The sequence below is a fragment of the Castanea sativa genome, chromosome 11, assembly GCF_040712315.1.
Source record: "Castanea sativa cultivar Marrone di Chiusa Pesio chromosome 11, ASM4071231v1".
In the NCBI taxonomy this organism is placed as follows: domain Eukaryota; kingdom Viridiplantae; phylum Streptophyta; class Magnoliopsida; order Fagales; family Fagaceae; genus Castanea; species Castanea sativa.
Genome location: NC_134023.1, coordinates 53,160,751 through 53,176,242, shown reverse-complemented (window position 1 = coordinate 53,176,242; position 15,492 = coordinate 53,160,751). Strand labels below are relative to the sequence as shown.

At 34.0% G+C, this 15,492-nt stretch overlaps 1 protein-coding gene across 1 annotated transcript; it reads right to left on the bottom strand.

Annotated features, from left to right (window-relative positions):
* Positions 1-1,449: 1,449 nt before the first annotated feature.
* Positions 1,450-5,908, bottom strand: LOC142617958 (uncharacterized). The gene is made up of 3 exons (XM_075790934.1): positions 4,415-5,908; positions 2,644-2,905; positions 1,450-2,008 (listed from the first exon to the last, which is right to left on the bottom strand). Exons 1-3 carry the CDS (start codon positions 5,560-5,562, stop codon positions 1,832-1,834), a joined length of 1,587 nt encoding a protein of 528 aa, XP_075647049.1. The 5' UTR covers positions 5,563-5,908; the 3' UTR covers positions 1,450-1,831.
* Between the last annotated feature and the right edge of the window lie 9,584 nt (positions 5,909-15,492).

The window sequence follows — 15,492 nt, the reverse complement described above, 5'->3', positions numbered from 1 at the left end:
AAACAAGGTATATTTTTTTTTTTTTTAGTAGGCCACAAAACAAGGTACATTTAGCAAATTATGAACCAGAGAATTTATAGCTTTACAGATTTGAGATAGAGAGCAAAAGGAGAAAGACTAGTAAAAATTTTAATGACTTAATATCACAAGAGCAACTAGCCAATCTAGAGGATGAGCTCGACTGAGGATAGGTTCTAGAACTTTGAAATCATCACTTTCCAAAATGAATGCGCAAACGCCTGCTTCTTTTGCTTTGGAAGTAATAACCAGTAGAGCAACTTCGGCTTCTACTCAACTTAGGCCACCATGATAAACGTGACTACATAGTACATAGTGATCTAGAACGACAACAACGGCCAATCATGTGTGATCAAGCCTAATGGTGCCATCAAAACTAACTTTTAAACATTCCTAAAAAAAGAGACGGTGAAAATTACACCATGTAACTTAAAAGAGAAGTAACATAATAAATTAGGGGCAGAAGAAAACGCGTATGTATATCTTGTATGCAATTGAATAATATCTTATTTATGAGTTGTATGCAACTCTAACGTTCTTTTCACTTAAACATGAGAATGATATTTGCATATCTTCATTGTTAGGATCCACCTCTCTATACCTACGGTCGAAAATGTATTACATCTATTTTTATGCATACCACCAAATTGTTTGTCTAAAAATACATGATTTAATAGTGGTATACAACATTCCTCTTACACAAATATTGTTACACAAATGTCATAACAATATTGCATTTACCCATTGAGTAAGATTCACACCTCTCAATACCTATGGTCGAAGATGTTCCATTATGTATACTTTCATTCATACCACAAAAATGCCTGTGTCTAATTTTGCATGCATTCACAGAGCCCCATCACATTTACAACATCTACCAATAATTGTTCTTTGGTTTACATTATTTTGCTCTTTAAAATAGCAATAAAAACGTCCCCAATTACTAATTATAGTATATGCTTTGAGTCTTTCTCGCAACACCTCTTCTTGAATGGCAAGAAATCAGTAAGTAGCTTCCACCAAATGCTCTGGAATTCGGATAACATTATTTTGCTTTGGTAGGTTCAGTTTCCATATGGACACGAGAAGCTACTCTTGCCACATTTCTTAGTAAGTGTGAGAAGCATGAAGTTTGAACTTGGCAGAGGCACCTATATGACGCATCATTTCAAAGGTTTAATGACCAACATCAATGTACCACTATGAATCATATATCAAGGATACGAAAAAATCTGTATAAAAAAAAAGGATACGAAAAAATCATAAACACATTGGCTAGAATAAGGTTACCTAGGCACCAACATGGACAACAATTTAGCTACAATGGAATAAAATATTTTATTATAGTTTTTTTTTTTGGGTTAATTTTTAAATTTTTTTTTTCAGGTTGGGTGACTAGACAATTTGTTACCTCCATTAAATACCAGCAAATTCACATCAATAGTGGCTGGTTTGAGGTTTTACCTAGGCACCAGCACTTTATATTACATCTACCTGATCTTTACAAAAATGTACTTAAGATGGAACAGCAAAAATGAAAAATATGGATGCCATCACCATCCACCCTCTCTATCTCCTCTCTATGTATACACAATCTTCAAGCTGTATAGATGACCGTTGCACACTCTTCAGTAATCTTCCCTACGACTCACAGCTTTCAAGAGGCTCTACAAATCAAATCGTCTTCTCATGGCAAGGGGCCAAGTAGACTACATAAAAACACAAAGCTACTTGTTGAAGAAAACAAACATAAGCCACTGTCCTGATGCTGCCGTCTTGCACATTAAAAGAGCCAGAGCGGCAGTTGGGAGTGTCACACAATTGGAATTGGAACATTGTTGTTACTATTATGGTGCATTTGTTTTTGGACAGCCTTAACTGCCGCTACTCTAGCTGCATTAGCAGCCCTATTGGCTGCTGCAACTGCCCTGTTGACCCTTTCATCCACCTTGGCTACATCATAGGCTTTGTCTGCTGCTCGCCGAGCTTCCTGATTGTAAATAGAATCACAGAACTAATCAGAAAAAAGACCATTACTAGTTATTTAAATTGCTAATTAACTTTATGCAGTTTGTTATTTTGTTTCCCCCAACTGCAGTGCTGCCAAAATGCTCTTTTCACATTTCATTTTTAGTTATAAAACAGTAATATTACACCAGTAACAAGTTTTTACCATACTAAATAACATAAAAACAAACTTTGAAGAATAAAATGATAAAAAAGCAAGAGGATAAGTACAGAATTGTAATAATTGTAAAGTATCTTGCTTCAAGTGAACAAATTCAGGCAGAGAATATTTCTTTAAATCATCTTGAACAAAAGAGTCGGACCCAATAACTAAGAGCTAATAATGTGCATGGAAAACAGGACATGTATGACTGGTGATTCATATCAACAGTAAATGGAAAATGAACCATAAATCACAAGGATCATAGCCAACACAACACAATTCTTTTCCTGCCATAAGATAAACAGCCAGGGGTACAAGAAGATAGGATCATCCATGGTATGATTGCAAAACCATGACATAAATAGACATCAAATTATAACAATCAGCAGCTAAGATATTTACAGCAAACACTTGCACTGGAGCTTTACATTATTAAGGTAGGAAGTAGGGAGTACCTGCACTGCATTGAGTACTTTTGAATGATAAACAGCAACAGGAGATACAGGATGGGTGGTGTTCTGTGTGCTTGGAATGTCAAGAATTCCATTTTGCCAGTGACCAGCTTGTGTTTCACCATTTCTGAATGTGTACATTCCAAGCCCTTGCCTTCTACCCTCATGCCAGGCTCCTTCATATCGATGTCCATTTGCAAAAGAATAGAGCCCAAACCCATGCATCTTGTCCGCAAAATATTCTCCAGCATATGTGTCCCCATTTCTTAATAAAATAAAGAAAGAAAAAAAATTGATGAGTTGGGACAGAGTATAAGATGATTCTTTTTTAGTGCAGCAAATTCATATGCACAGATACAAAATCAACTATGAAATTCACTACTTGATACTCATTAGATAGACAGAGATAGGGACTTATTCCAATTTTAAGGGGAACTGAAATTTGTGGAGGTGTATACTATTCACATGCATAAGAGAAATAAGTTGGCGTGTGTGCGTGGGTGCACTCTCTTGTGATATTATTTTTATAATAAAAAAAGAAAAATCACATTAACAAACTACTAAACTTTGGGAACACATACTTAAGGTATAATAAAAGAGTCTACTAGACATTGGAGAAGAGAAAGGTAAAGTAATCAAGGTAAACATTTATTCAGCAAACAAACACTGGATCAGGTATAAAGCAATATTTATTTAACAAACTCAACCCTTTCTAGAATTTACTTGTGTTTGAGAAAAACTGGTCTTGCTTTAACTCCAATATGTAGCCAAATATTGTTCATTAATAAGAAATAGTGTGCTATCCATTTTTCCAACAGCCACGAGTTAACAAAAACTGAATATTTGATAGCAAATGAGGAATAATAAATGTAAGTTCTGAAACTAGTATTAGCTCATTTCATCTATTTGGGAATGCAAACTATATTTCAAAAAATGTAAAGTGACAAATCAACCATAAGTGCATTCTTCTAACCTCACTTAAGAAACATAATAAATAAACACATGATAAAATAAACAAACTGGAATTCATTTGTAAGATGATATTGATACCATTGGCTCATTGTTGTATCATAACTAATCATTATGTTGCCCTGATAAGCATAGCATTATTACATAGTTACTTGTGCAAGTGCAACATTTAGAATTCATAACCAATAATGACTTCTGGGTTCTGATTTAATGTTACCACAAAAAATCAAATCAGTCATCTGAAGAAGTGATAGTGCAGATGCCATTGTCTTGAAAAGCATAGCGTGAACAATAATTACCCATACTCAAACCTTAAATGGACAAGATACACTATTGTGAAAATAGATTAGTGTCTTAAAAAGCATAGTTTTGAACTTTGGATGATAGATATACAATTTGATAATAGACAAATCCAACTCAATTTCATATTGTCTCTAGTCTAGACGGGCCAAGAGCCTTGTAGCTCAATTGGCATTTCTTAGTGTTTCCAACGGAGAAGTCTAGGGTTCAAATGCCCATTCCCCCATTGTTGTAACTATACACAATTTTCTCTAATCTAGAAGGACCTGACTGTAATCATGATCCACAAATTCATCAACCCCTAAAAAGTAAGAACTCCAAACAAATTGCCACAAGATAATGCTAATTGCTAAACGATCAAAACATATGCTCAGTTATTGAATCTAGTTCTAACAAATACAACAAAATCAAAGCACTCAATAACCTACAAAACTTCACAAAGTCCATGCTTTAACCATTGATTACAAAAAAACAAAAAGAACAATAATTCAATAAATCCATTTACCTGAAATGGTAATGCCCAAGACCATGCTTGACACCCCACTTGAACTCCCCAACATACCGACTACCGTCCTCACAAGTATGCACTCCACACCCATGACTCTGCCCATTAGCCCATTCTCCAGCATAAACATCCCCTGTATAAAACCGATACACCCCAAACCCGTGTCGAAGCCCCTGGCGATACTGTCCCCGATACCGGCTCCCTCTAGCCCAAGTCTCAACACCATATCCATCATACTTCCCATCCACCCAATCCCCCTCATACCTCCCACTCATATAATAGTAATACACCCCACTCCCTGAACACTTTCCCTTATACAACTCACCCTCATACACGTCCCCGTTGCTAAAAACCTGAACCCAACAACCCGAACTCGCTCTCTTTTCGGGTTTTGGCCGAGACCCAATTGACCAAAACACCGGCAGAGGAGGTCTAGATATGGAAGAAGCTTGGGAGAGCTTAATTGGGAAAGAACGAGCAAGGAAGAGCCGAATGGAAGGGAGGCGAGGGAGAGCGAGGTTGAGAGAGAACAAAAGCGCCGCAGAGAAAGCGAAAGCGGAGAGAAAGTCAAGGAGGAAAGAGTGGCTCGGGTGAGAGACCAAGAAGTAGAAACATGGAAGAGACAGCAAGAGAATGAGGCGGAGATGCACACGCAGCCGCCGAAAGTGTTTGACTTTCCGAAGGGTGCGGAAAACGAAGGTTTTCACGGCGAGAGAGAGAGAGAAAAAAGATGGGTTTTGAGAGTTGGCGAATTGCGGAGGTGGGTTCGAGTGGAATTGGTAAATGGTGGGAGATTTGGAGAGAGAGGACGAGTGGGTCACAAGGGTCGCTCGCTTGTACGGCGTGGAAGACGAGGAAGAAGATGGAGATGGAGACGGAGGGGCAAGAGGGTCATTTTGCTTCTGATGATGATGCTGATGCTGATGCTGATGCTGATGTTGTATTTGTTGTTGTAATTGTTGTTGTAAGAACAATTGTTGCTGAGACACAGATTGGTGAAGAAAAGAGGGTTGGGGCTGTTTGTGATGATGGTGAAGAAGATGAGTGGGAGTGGGAGGAGGGAAGAGAAGTGGAGGGGATGGGTTGAAATCGGAAGAGATGCCACTGCTTTCTTTTCCGATCTGAACTTCCGATTTCTTTTGATGCATTACATATATGAATGATTTGATTGAAGGAATGAAATGACAATAAACAACAAATAATACCTTAAACTCTCCAAAAACATAAATTTTGCTTCCTCTTTTGTTTCTTTTGCTCTTTTTGTTTTCTTTTTTTTTGGTTGATTTGGTTTGGTTGGATTTGAATTTAAATGGGTTTTTTGTGGGATTGGTTTTGTTTTGATGGGGGGAAATGTTTGTTGTTGTTGTTGGTGATGTTGTTGGTTGAGAATGGTGTTGGTTTGTTGGCGTGGGGAGAGCGTGGGGAGAGAGAGAGAAGGAGCGGTGTATGCGAGGAATTTATGGTTTTGGAAAGGGAGGAGGGATTTTGAAAGCAGAAAGAGGGTAATAGTGATACCCCAAATGGGCTATGAATCTATGACCGACCTCAATCATCTGCCCTTAGAACTCCAGAACTCCCCAACTCCTCGAATTGGGAAGGATGTAGTTTTTCACATTTTTCACCTCATTGTTTCACATTAAATGCTCACCTTGCCCCTCTTTTTTCTTTTTCTTTTTTTGGATAATATTTTCCAAGTTTTTTGGGTTTTTTTTTTATAATTTATATATATATATTTTTAAATTCTAGTCTAATTTTTATTTTTAGATGATAGAAGAATTCTAGTCAAGTTTTGACAATAAAACCGTTGTAAAAATTTGAAATTTTTTTTGTGTGTGGCTAAATTGGATATATAGTATCAACATATAATTTTTTGTTTCAACATCGTCCTAATACTTTAAAATATTTCAAAAATGTCACCATTGTTATCTAATTGATGAAAAATACTTGTATAACAAACAAAATTTATGAATTTGAGAGTCACTTTGGTGACTTGGAGTTTATGATATGACATTAATTCTTTTTGTTATGTCTAAATTTTCTATCTATTAAATGATTTTAATGATATTTTAAAAAATATGAAAGTATAAGGGTTGAAATGAAACATAGAAAAGTGTAATCACGAATTTGAAAAAAAAGTTAAAAGGTTGAATACTAACCAAAAATGGTTTAGAAATTAAACCAATATTTCATTTAATAGTGTTTTACACTTAAAAAAATAAGAAGTAATATTGTTTTACTTGTCAACTAAGAAATCGAGGTTTGATCGTGAAGTTGTATTTGACATAAGTGTTGGTTCTTTTTTCCTTGTTGTTTGTTGACAATAATTTTAATAATGAGAAATATTAATTACATTACCATTAAACTAAGGCATATATATTTACAATTACATATTGAAATTTAAAGTTTTTTTTTTTTAAGAGAGTTTCAACCTATGGCATCCGCTTTTGATAATAGCTCTTTATTATCAGACCAAGACACCAATCAGTTTTTGGTGTAGGAGAAGATTGAATTCTAGATCACTTATACAACCATCAGAGACTTTACCAGTAGAGCTAATTGGAACCCACTATTAAAATTTAAAGTTAAGAGAGTTTGGAAGAGCGTTTTAAATATTATCTAACATAATTCTATTAGCAAAGAAATTATACTTTATACCAAGAGTTTTGTAATTCAACTAACATCATTTAGTGTTTCTAATAAAAACATACATTCTTCTATAAAAAAAAAAACATACATGGTTCAAATTTCCATCTTTTTTTTTTTTTGGAGAAAGAAATCACCATCCTAATGTAACCATCAAATTATAAAAATAAATAAAAATATATACTTTACCTATTACATCATTAAGTGCAATTATAAAATTTCAAAAAAAAAAACTTTCTTTGTTTTTAATGAGAATCATTTAATATCAGAAGAATCCGTGTGGAATTGAACTTCAAGACCTATGAAAGAGTATCAAGAACAATGGTTTAACAGGTCAACGAGAGAGAGATGCATGTCTAGATCAATACCATGCAATTCCATTATTATTGATTTGAAGTTTTGGCATTAATTTTTAGAACTGACTCGGTACTGAAAATTTAAGAATAACTTCAAGTTTGATTTTTCCCCCTCTATTTATTTGAGATTCATTTATTTGGTGAAAATAAATTAATGAAATTTCTAGTAAAAGTGTAAAACATTGAACCAAATTCCAAATACAAAGGTTAAGTTAATGTAATTTATGGATCGAATATTCAACTTCTCTCTACAAACACAAGAAAGTGAGAATTCCATGGATCTCTGCTAGTCAGTAGTCATACCACACGTTCTCTATGCTTCTTTGGATAATAAACGCCAAACTTGCATAACTGTGAATCTGTGATCTAAAGGAAAGAGAACAATTTATCAAAAAAAAAAAAAAAGGAAAGAGAACAAAAAAAAAAAACATTTTGGTTTTTTTTTTTAATATTAATTTACAAGTTATTTATTTCACATATATAGTGCATGTGAGAGACAAAATTCCATTTGTTAGCACTTTTAGTATCCAATCCTTTCCGGTTCATATCTTTTTTTTTTTTTTTTTTATTTGCTTTCCGGTTCATATCTTGGTTCTTGCTTCTTATATTAACTAGAACTAGAACTATAATGTATAACCTCATACATATGCACGAGTACATTTAAAAACAATTACAACTGTTCACATATATGACTTCAAATTAAATTTGATATTAGAGTTAAGACTTAAACCTTTTTTAAATCATGAATTTCTAAAATATATAATAATTTATCATTATATATATAATCTAATTAGATTTAGACTTTTTGGTTTTTGCACTTAATAATTTACTTGCCACAAAATTTTTAAAATAAGATAGGATATGTGGTACAAAATTGAACTCTAATTTAGAATCTAATTATTAGATTTAGACTCTTTGATTTTTGTACCTAGTAATTCACTTAACATAAAAATTTAAAAATTAGATAGGACGCATGACGCAAAATTATACTTCAATTTAGAATATAATTAGACTTTTTCTAAGTTTTGACTTTAATTAATTATATATATATATGATATTAATTATTACAGAGTAGAATTTAGATATAGTAGTTCTTTAGGTACAATATATTAGGTTCCTCAATTAAATTTAGACACATAAGTACATGACTAATAAACACAAACAATTTTTTTTAAGGACAACTAAATTCAATACAAGTATGCAACTATGTGTTTGAATTAATAATAAGACTCGACACTGAAATATTTCTATAAAAAATGTGTTTGAATTTAATTATAGAATCTAATGTACTCAACTTAAGGAATTGTTTTGTATTTAAGTTTTACCCTATCATTACCACCGTTTCGTAATTTTAATTTAGAAGCAAGCTACATTTATATTAAATCTTTTTTATATTTCTTTTGCACGGTAAATTTAGAAATGTATTGGTTTTTTTTTTTGGTTGAGAAAGTAGAAATGTATTGGTTGATTGCAAACAATATAGGAAAAGCAAAGAAAAACATATCAGGAAATCTAACTTTATCTTTATGATGGTGGACCGAGTTATTAACCATCGGTTTTGTCCATGTTCGACAAAATTGTTTCCAAATAACTTTGTCAAGAAAATTACTTGAGATGGAATAAATTCGAACATTTAAAGAGCAATTAAACAACACAAAGCCACAAACAAATAAATCGTTGCCATATTTGTTTTTTGTCCTACTATGGAATAAACTCAAAATGAGGTTTCTAATTTTAAAATATATCAGTCGGCGGATAAAATAATCCACAACTATTTTAATTCGATTGAAAATAGTTGAATCCTAAAATAAATAAATAAAATTACTATAAAACTAAAAAGTCTTCTAGTATTATTAAAACCCATTCAACAATCTTGCAACTTTTGCCTCTGTGTGTGTATATATAATTCTTCATAAATTTTTAATTACACAATTTCATAAATTTTCATTGAAATATTATTTTTATGAATCAACTATTGGATTTCTATACTTTCTATACTTGCAAAATATCAAAATAATTAAGATTAATGATTATCTCATCATAAAATATTTAAATTTTAAGTTTTTTTTTTAATTTTAAAATTATATACAAAATATTACATGAAAGTTACTTGACATAAAAGTTAGCTAGTCTTCTGAAGTGTGCTGTCTATGTAAGACTTATAAAACATGAAACTTGACATACAATTTCTTTTTTGATAATTTGACAGTTGGAAGAGGAAGAATTGGATCTCTAAGAGGATGTTTGATTAGTAAAAAAAGTGCAATATTCTCTATTCATTTTCAATTTTCTGTGGGACCCATCACTAAAAAATTGGTTTGGTTTTAGTATTTATACTTAGTTTTCATTTTTAGTATCCTAAAAGTTGGATTTGAATACGAAAAAAAAAAAAAAAAAAAACTTTCAGCGTTTTTGTTTTCTATGGATACGAATACAGTGGCATATTCGTAAATATTGTGAAACACAAAGTTACTTTGTTTGAGTGCTATGATTGTGTGTAAGTGAGAAAAATTACTTTTTTTTTGAAATAGAAAACAATGACCAAATTTGGTATGAAGTATTCTATATTCAAATTATGTATTCAAAATAATTTACCAAACACTACCAAATGTGAAAATAAGTGCTTTTTTCTATATTCAAATTCAAGATTTGAATATAAAATACAAAAAATGAAAAGTGAATACACCACTTTTTGAAACCAAATAAGCCCTAAATGTCTTAGTTGGAAATACTAAGAGATGTCGACCATTTGAGTAACAAGGCTTTTGACTTAACATACAAATCTATATACATATTAATAGGTAAAGTTGAGAGAAAGTTCAATTAGAATTTGAAATTAGAATCCAATTTTGTGTCATGTGTCTAAATTTATATGAGGACCACACTATAATTATTCACTTAAGTCCGTCACATATGTCCACTTAAGTTTTTTAATCTTTGTGCCAAGTGAGTTAATGAGTGTAAAATATTAAGAATATAATATTAATGAACTATATATATAACCAATCACATATAGTCAATAAAAATTACCACACTTTCTATCTTATTAAAAATTTGAAAAAAAAAATGATCATAAGTAGTATTAAATTTAGATAAGAATTTTAATATGTGAATTTTTGTTTTCGAGAAGAAAGACAGTGAATTTCATTAATGAAGGTCGGTAAGATCAACTTGTAGTATAGTAGTGATATTTGGTGATACATCTTCCATCCAGATTTGGAATTGTAAGGTGAAAATTGCTTGTCTCGCAAGAGAGTGAGCTACAGCATTACAATGCCTGCCAACATGTGAATAATCTATCATTGAAAAGTGGGAGGCAAGATATGGTATATATGTTACAATGTGGTCGAAGTTTGCTAAGGAGTGAGTGTCTTCTTTGAGTGCTTTAATGAGGATTTGTGAATCACCCTCCAGGACCACCCTTCCAAAACTCGTTTCCAAAGAGAGTTCAAGACCCCTTCGTGCCACCAGAGCTTTAACCTCAATAGCAGTAAACGGAAAAGGTATACGCTGAGAGAGAGAGAGAGAGAGAGAGAGAGAGAGACCATTACTTGCCCAAGTTCATTCCTGATTATCACCCCTATACCAGCACAATTTTCTAATTGAAAAAGAGTGCCTTCGAAGTTGATTTTATACTGGAATTTGCCTGGAGGTTTCCAAGTTTTAGGTGGACGCCCTACTAGTGTGATCGTTGAGTTGTTGTGAAGTGAGTATTCACGTAACTTGTCTTGAGCTTGGCTTAATACCTGTTCCAGCATGCCAACATTTTTCGTAAGCCTAATGTTGCTCCTTCGAGTCCACAGTGCCTAAATAACTATAGTGAGCAGGGCAAGTTCTCTGTATTCTGCAAAAACACACCCCAGCAGGTCGACCAAGGATGTGGCTTGCTTTAGGCTACTGTGATTCCAAATGGGGACCTTGTTCCAAAGTGTTTCCAGTTTTAGGCATTGGTATAAAGCATGCTTCACATCCTCTTGATGCTTAGGGCAGGTGTCACAACTATCGCCCTTAATAATCTGTCGCTTGACCAAGTTCTTCTTAGTAGGTAAAGAATTTTTTGTTACTCTCCAAGCTCAATTTTTTACCTTACTCGGAACGGTTAGGCTCCAAACTGCCTGCCACAGTGGGTTTAGCCAAGTGATATCAAATTGTCCTGGCCATGTGTTCTGGAACTGCTTCTGCAGAAATTTGTAACCCGTTTTAACTGTGTACTCACCATTGGGGTTTTAAGGCCATGTGAGTGTATCAGGTTCAATAAGGCACAAGAGAATTTTCTTTATGATCTCAGCCTCAAAATGTAGCATTGTGGAATTAATTACTTCACTATTCCAGTAGTTTTGGTCCAGTTCAATAAGGTTGTATACCTTTGCTTCTAGCAGTGCTTTAACTCGTGGTGATACAATTCTGGGAGAGTGCTTCACTAGCAGCCACCTATCACCCCAAATTGCTGCTGTTTTGCCATCCCCTATTCGCCATATCGCCGCTCTTTGGATGACTTCTCTACCTCTAAGGATGCTTCGCCATGCATATGAAGCTGAGCTTGGATTTGCAACTTCCATTATAGTACAATTAGGGAAGAACTTTTATTTGAAAACTCTATAGAAAAGCAATGTTTATCATGTAAGAGCCGCCGTGTCTGTTTAGCCAAGAGTGCATCATTAAAACTTGATAGGTCTTTAAAACTCATTCCACCTTGTGACTTTGGTTTGCATAAGTCCTCCCATTTGATCCAATGCACTTTTCAGCCTTCTCCTCTTTGCCCCTAAAAAAATTTCTTGATGAGAGCTTCTATTTCATGGCACAAAGCAATAGGCAATTTGAAGCATGACATAGTATAAGTAGGGAGTGCTTGAGCAATGGCTTTTATTAGAATCTCCTAGCCTGCTTGAAACAAAAATTTTCCCTCCCACCCTTGGAGTTTCTTCCACACCCTCTGTTTGATGTTATCAAAGCTCTCCTTCTTCTTTCTACCAATGGATGAAGGCAACCCCAAATATTTCTCATACTGTTGGACCACCGGTACTTCTAGAGCATCTTTTATTGATTCTTGCATTTCATGGGATGTCCATTTGCTGAAAAAGAGAGTGGTTTTTGCTCTATTTATTTGTTGACCGATGCTCTCTCATATGTGGCTAAAATCTCTAGGAGCTTCTGACATTCATTTTCTTTTGCCCTGCAAAAAACAAGACTATCATCTGAAAAAATGAGATGAGTTAGTTTAGGGCCATTACAACAAATAGAGACTCCTCTTATATTTCCCATAATTTTTGTCTTTTTCAACAAGCCATGAAAACCCTCCGTGCATAGGAGAAACAAGTATGGGAAAAGAGGATTGCCTTGGCGAAGGCCTCTGGTTGGTGTAATATTGCCATGTGGTTCCCCATTGACCAAAACTGAGTAAGTAGCTGTGGACATACAGCCCATCATCAATTTAATCCAAGCCGCATCCAAACCCATTTTTTGCATCAATTTCTCCATTTTACTCATTCCACCCTATCATACGCTTTGCTCATGTCAAACTTGAGCACCATATATTCTATATTCCCTGAACTATGATTTCTCATATAGTGTAACATTTCAAAAGCCACCATTATATTATCCAAAATCAAGCGATCTATCATAAATGCACTTTGATGTTTAGAATAAGATGGGGTAAAACCTGTTTCAACCTATTAGCCAACACTTTAGAGAAAACCCTGTATAAAACATTGTTGAGACAAATAGGGCGATATTGCAAGATATATTCAAGATTTTTAACTTTGGGAATTAAGGTGATGAAAGAGTGACAAGGTGCTGATGGGAGGGTACCTGTAATTAAATATAGCAAAATAGCTTCAATGACATCATTACCAACCAATGACCAGTAATTTTGATAAAAAAAAATAGGTGGCATATCGTCTGGTCCTGGTGATTTTAATGGTGCTATCTCAACTTCTTGAGTTGTGAACTCACTCATTAGTTTAAAGTCATATCTTCAATGACCACTTGAGGGATTTGGTCTAGAATTTCTTCAAAACTGTCTAGGTTGCTAGAGGTGAACAAGCTTTGATAAAATTGTATCACTGTGTCTACCACTCTACTTGGCTATGTGCATCATCGTCACTCCTCATCAAATAGTCCTTTAATGTAATTCCTGCGTCTTCTTTGAAAGGATTTATTATGAAAAAACCGTATATTCCTATCACCATCCTTGAGCCGCTAAACCTTTGAGCATTGAGCCCACATCTTTGCTTCAAGATCAAAGAGTATATTTATTTCTTTTTCCAAAATTCAGACTCGATGAGCGTCTCCCCCTTTGCTGGCAGCCACTTCGGTTCTGGAAAACAGCTTCCTTTTTTTCTCTAGTTCACGCCTTACACTCCCAAAATTGTTCTTGCTCCACTTCATAAGCTCTCCCACAATTGTCAATCTTTTTCAAAACTCTCATACCATTAGGTTCCTCATAGTTCCCCATCCACACTGCTTCTATTGTTTCTCCATACCCCCGCTCAATCATTAACATTTGCTCAAACCTAAAAGGTTTCTGCTGCTTGCAGTCCATTCCCCTCGGTACAATCGACAACAGTTTATGATCCAAGGTTATAACGTCAAGGTAATAGACCTTCGTGTATGAAAACATAAAGAACCAATCATTTGGTGCCACCACTCTGTCTAAATGCTCCCACACCATATAATGTTCAAAATGTTTGTGCCAGGTGAACATATTGAAGGAAAAATTCTGGTTTTGTATCTCATACAAAACACATAGCGGAAGCAACAAATAAGGATTTATCTCATTCATGATTGATAGCGTGCACTATGTAAATTTCAGAATTTAAGAACAAGATAGCGTACCTTGGTGTGGAGAAATTCAAAACAAAGATTAGAAGCACTTGGGAACACTTTTAATCTTCACTCCAATTCTACTTTACGCCCAAGATGTGTGGTCTCTCAATTAGTTTTTCAAAGGGAGAATGAAAGTGTGTCTCACACTCTCTCACACACCGTTTCTTATTTTTCTAATCTTCTTCACTAATAAAAATTCTGTATGTTTCTCCCTTTATAACTAACTAATTATCTAATTAGGCTGACCTATTAGGCCTTTCCAATTGGGCTTTAATGTGTGGCTTAAAGTGGGACAAAAAAGGAACCAATAAGACACTAGCTCCAATGGGCCTTGGGCTTTTTCGTCAACTCTTGACAAGTCCAAAGTTACCATTAATTATATTTAATACCACTATATAAATATAATTACACTCTAGTCCTTATTAATAAATTATATCCCAAGACTTTATTATACATGCAACCCCTTCATAAAATATTCGTAGTAACACAAAGTCATAAATGTAGACTGCCACTTTGTAAATTACTACATCTTATCCTTGAGTACCCGGTTTAATTCTTTAAAATTATTCATTATATATTTATGAAATCCAATTTCATAAATATATACTTTAGTAATTTCTTACTAAAGTGGTTAGGCCTAACTCTCTGAATAACTGAACCCATTAAACTTATCTCAAGGGAATATTTTATATCTCCATCAAGAGACTATGAATTCCATCTTGAGAATATATGTTCCATCAACACTAAATGTGGTTGCCCAACATACTGAGGTTTTGACCGTCACTTTAGATCTCACTCCTGATACATCAAAGTAACCTACATCTCATGATCAGGTCCATTATTCTCTCAGGATTAAGAGTTCATGCAAATAGAAGTCGTGAAATTTATTATTCATTTGACAGTCGTTAGAATAATAATAAATTTCACAGCGGTCCTGTTCAATATGTTTTAACTCTTAAAACATATCAACATATCAACTAGAAGTCTCCACTTCCATGATCAAGACAAATCATCTTAATTGATACGTTATAGTCTTCGCAGACGAAATGCCCAATTTCATCACCGACTACGAACTATAAATTCTGAGTTTACAAAGAACTTGTGATTTACATTTTCTGTGACTTTTCACATAAATCACATACAATGCATCTCATGGACTATATGATAATGTCTCATATTCATGTTACCATTATTTTAGATAATAATAAAATAACTTTATCAATCACAATATTAAGTCATACATCATGTCATACA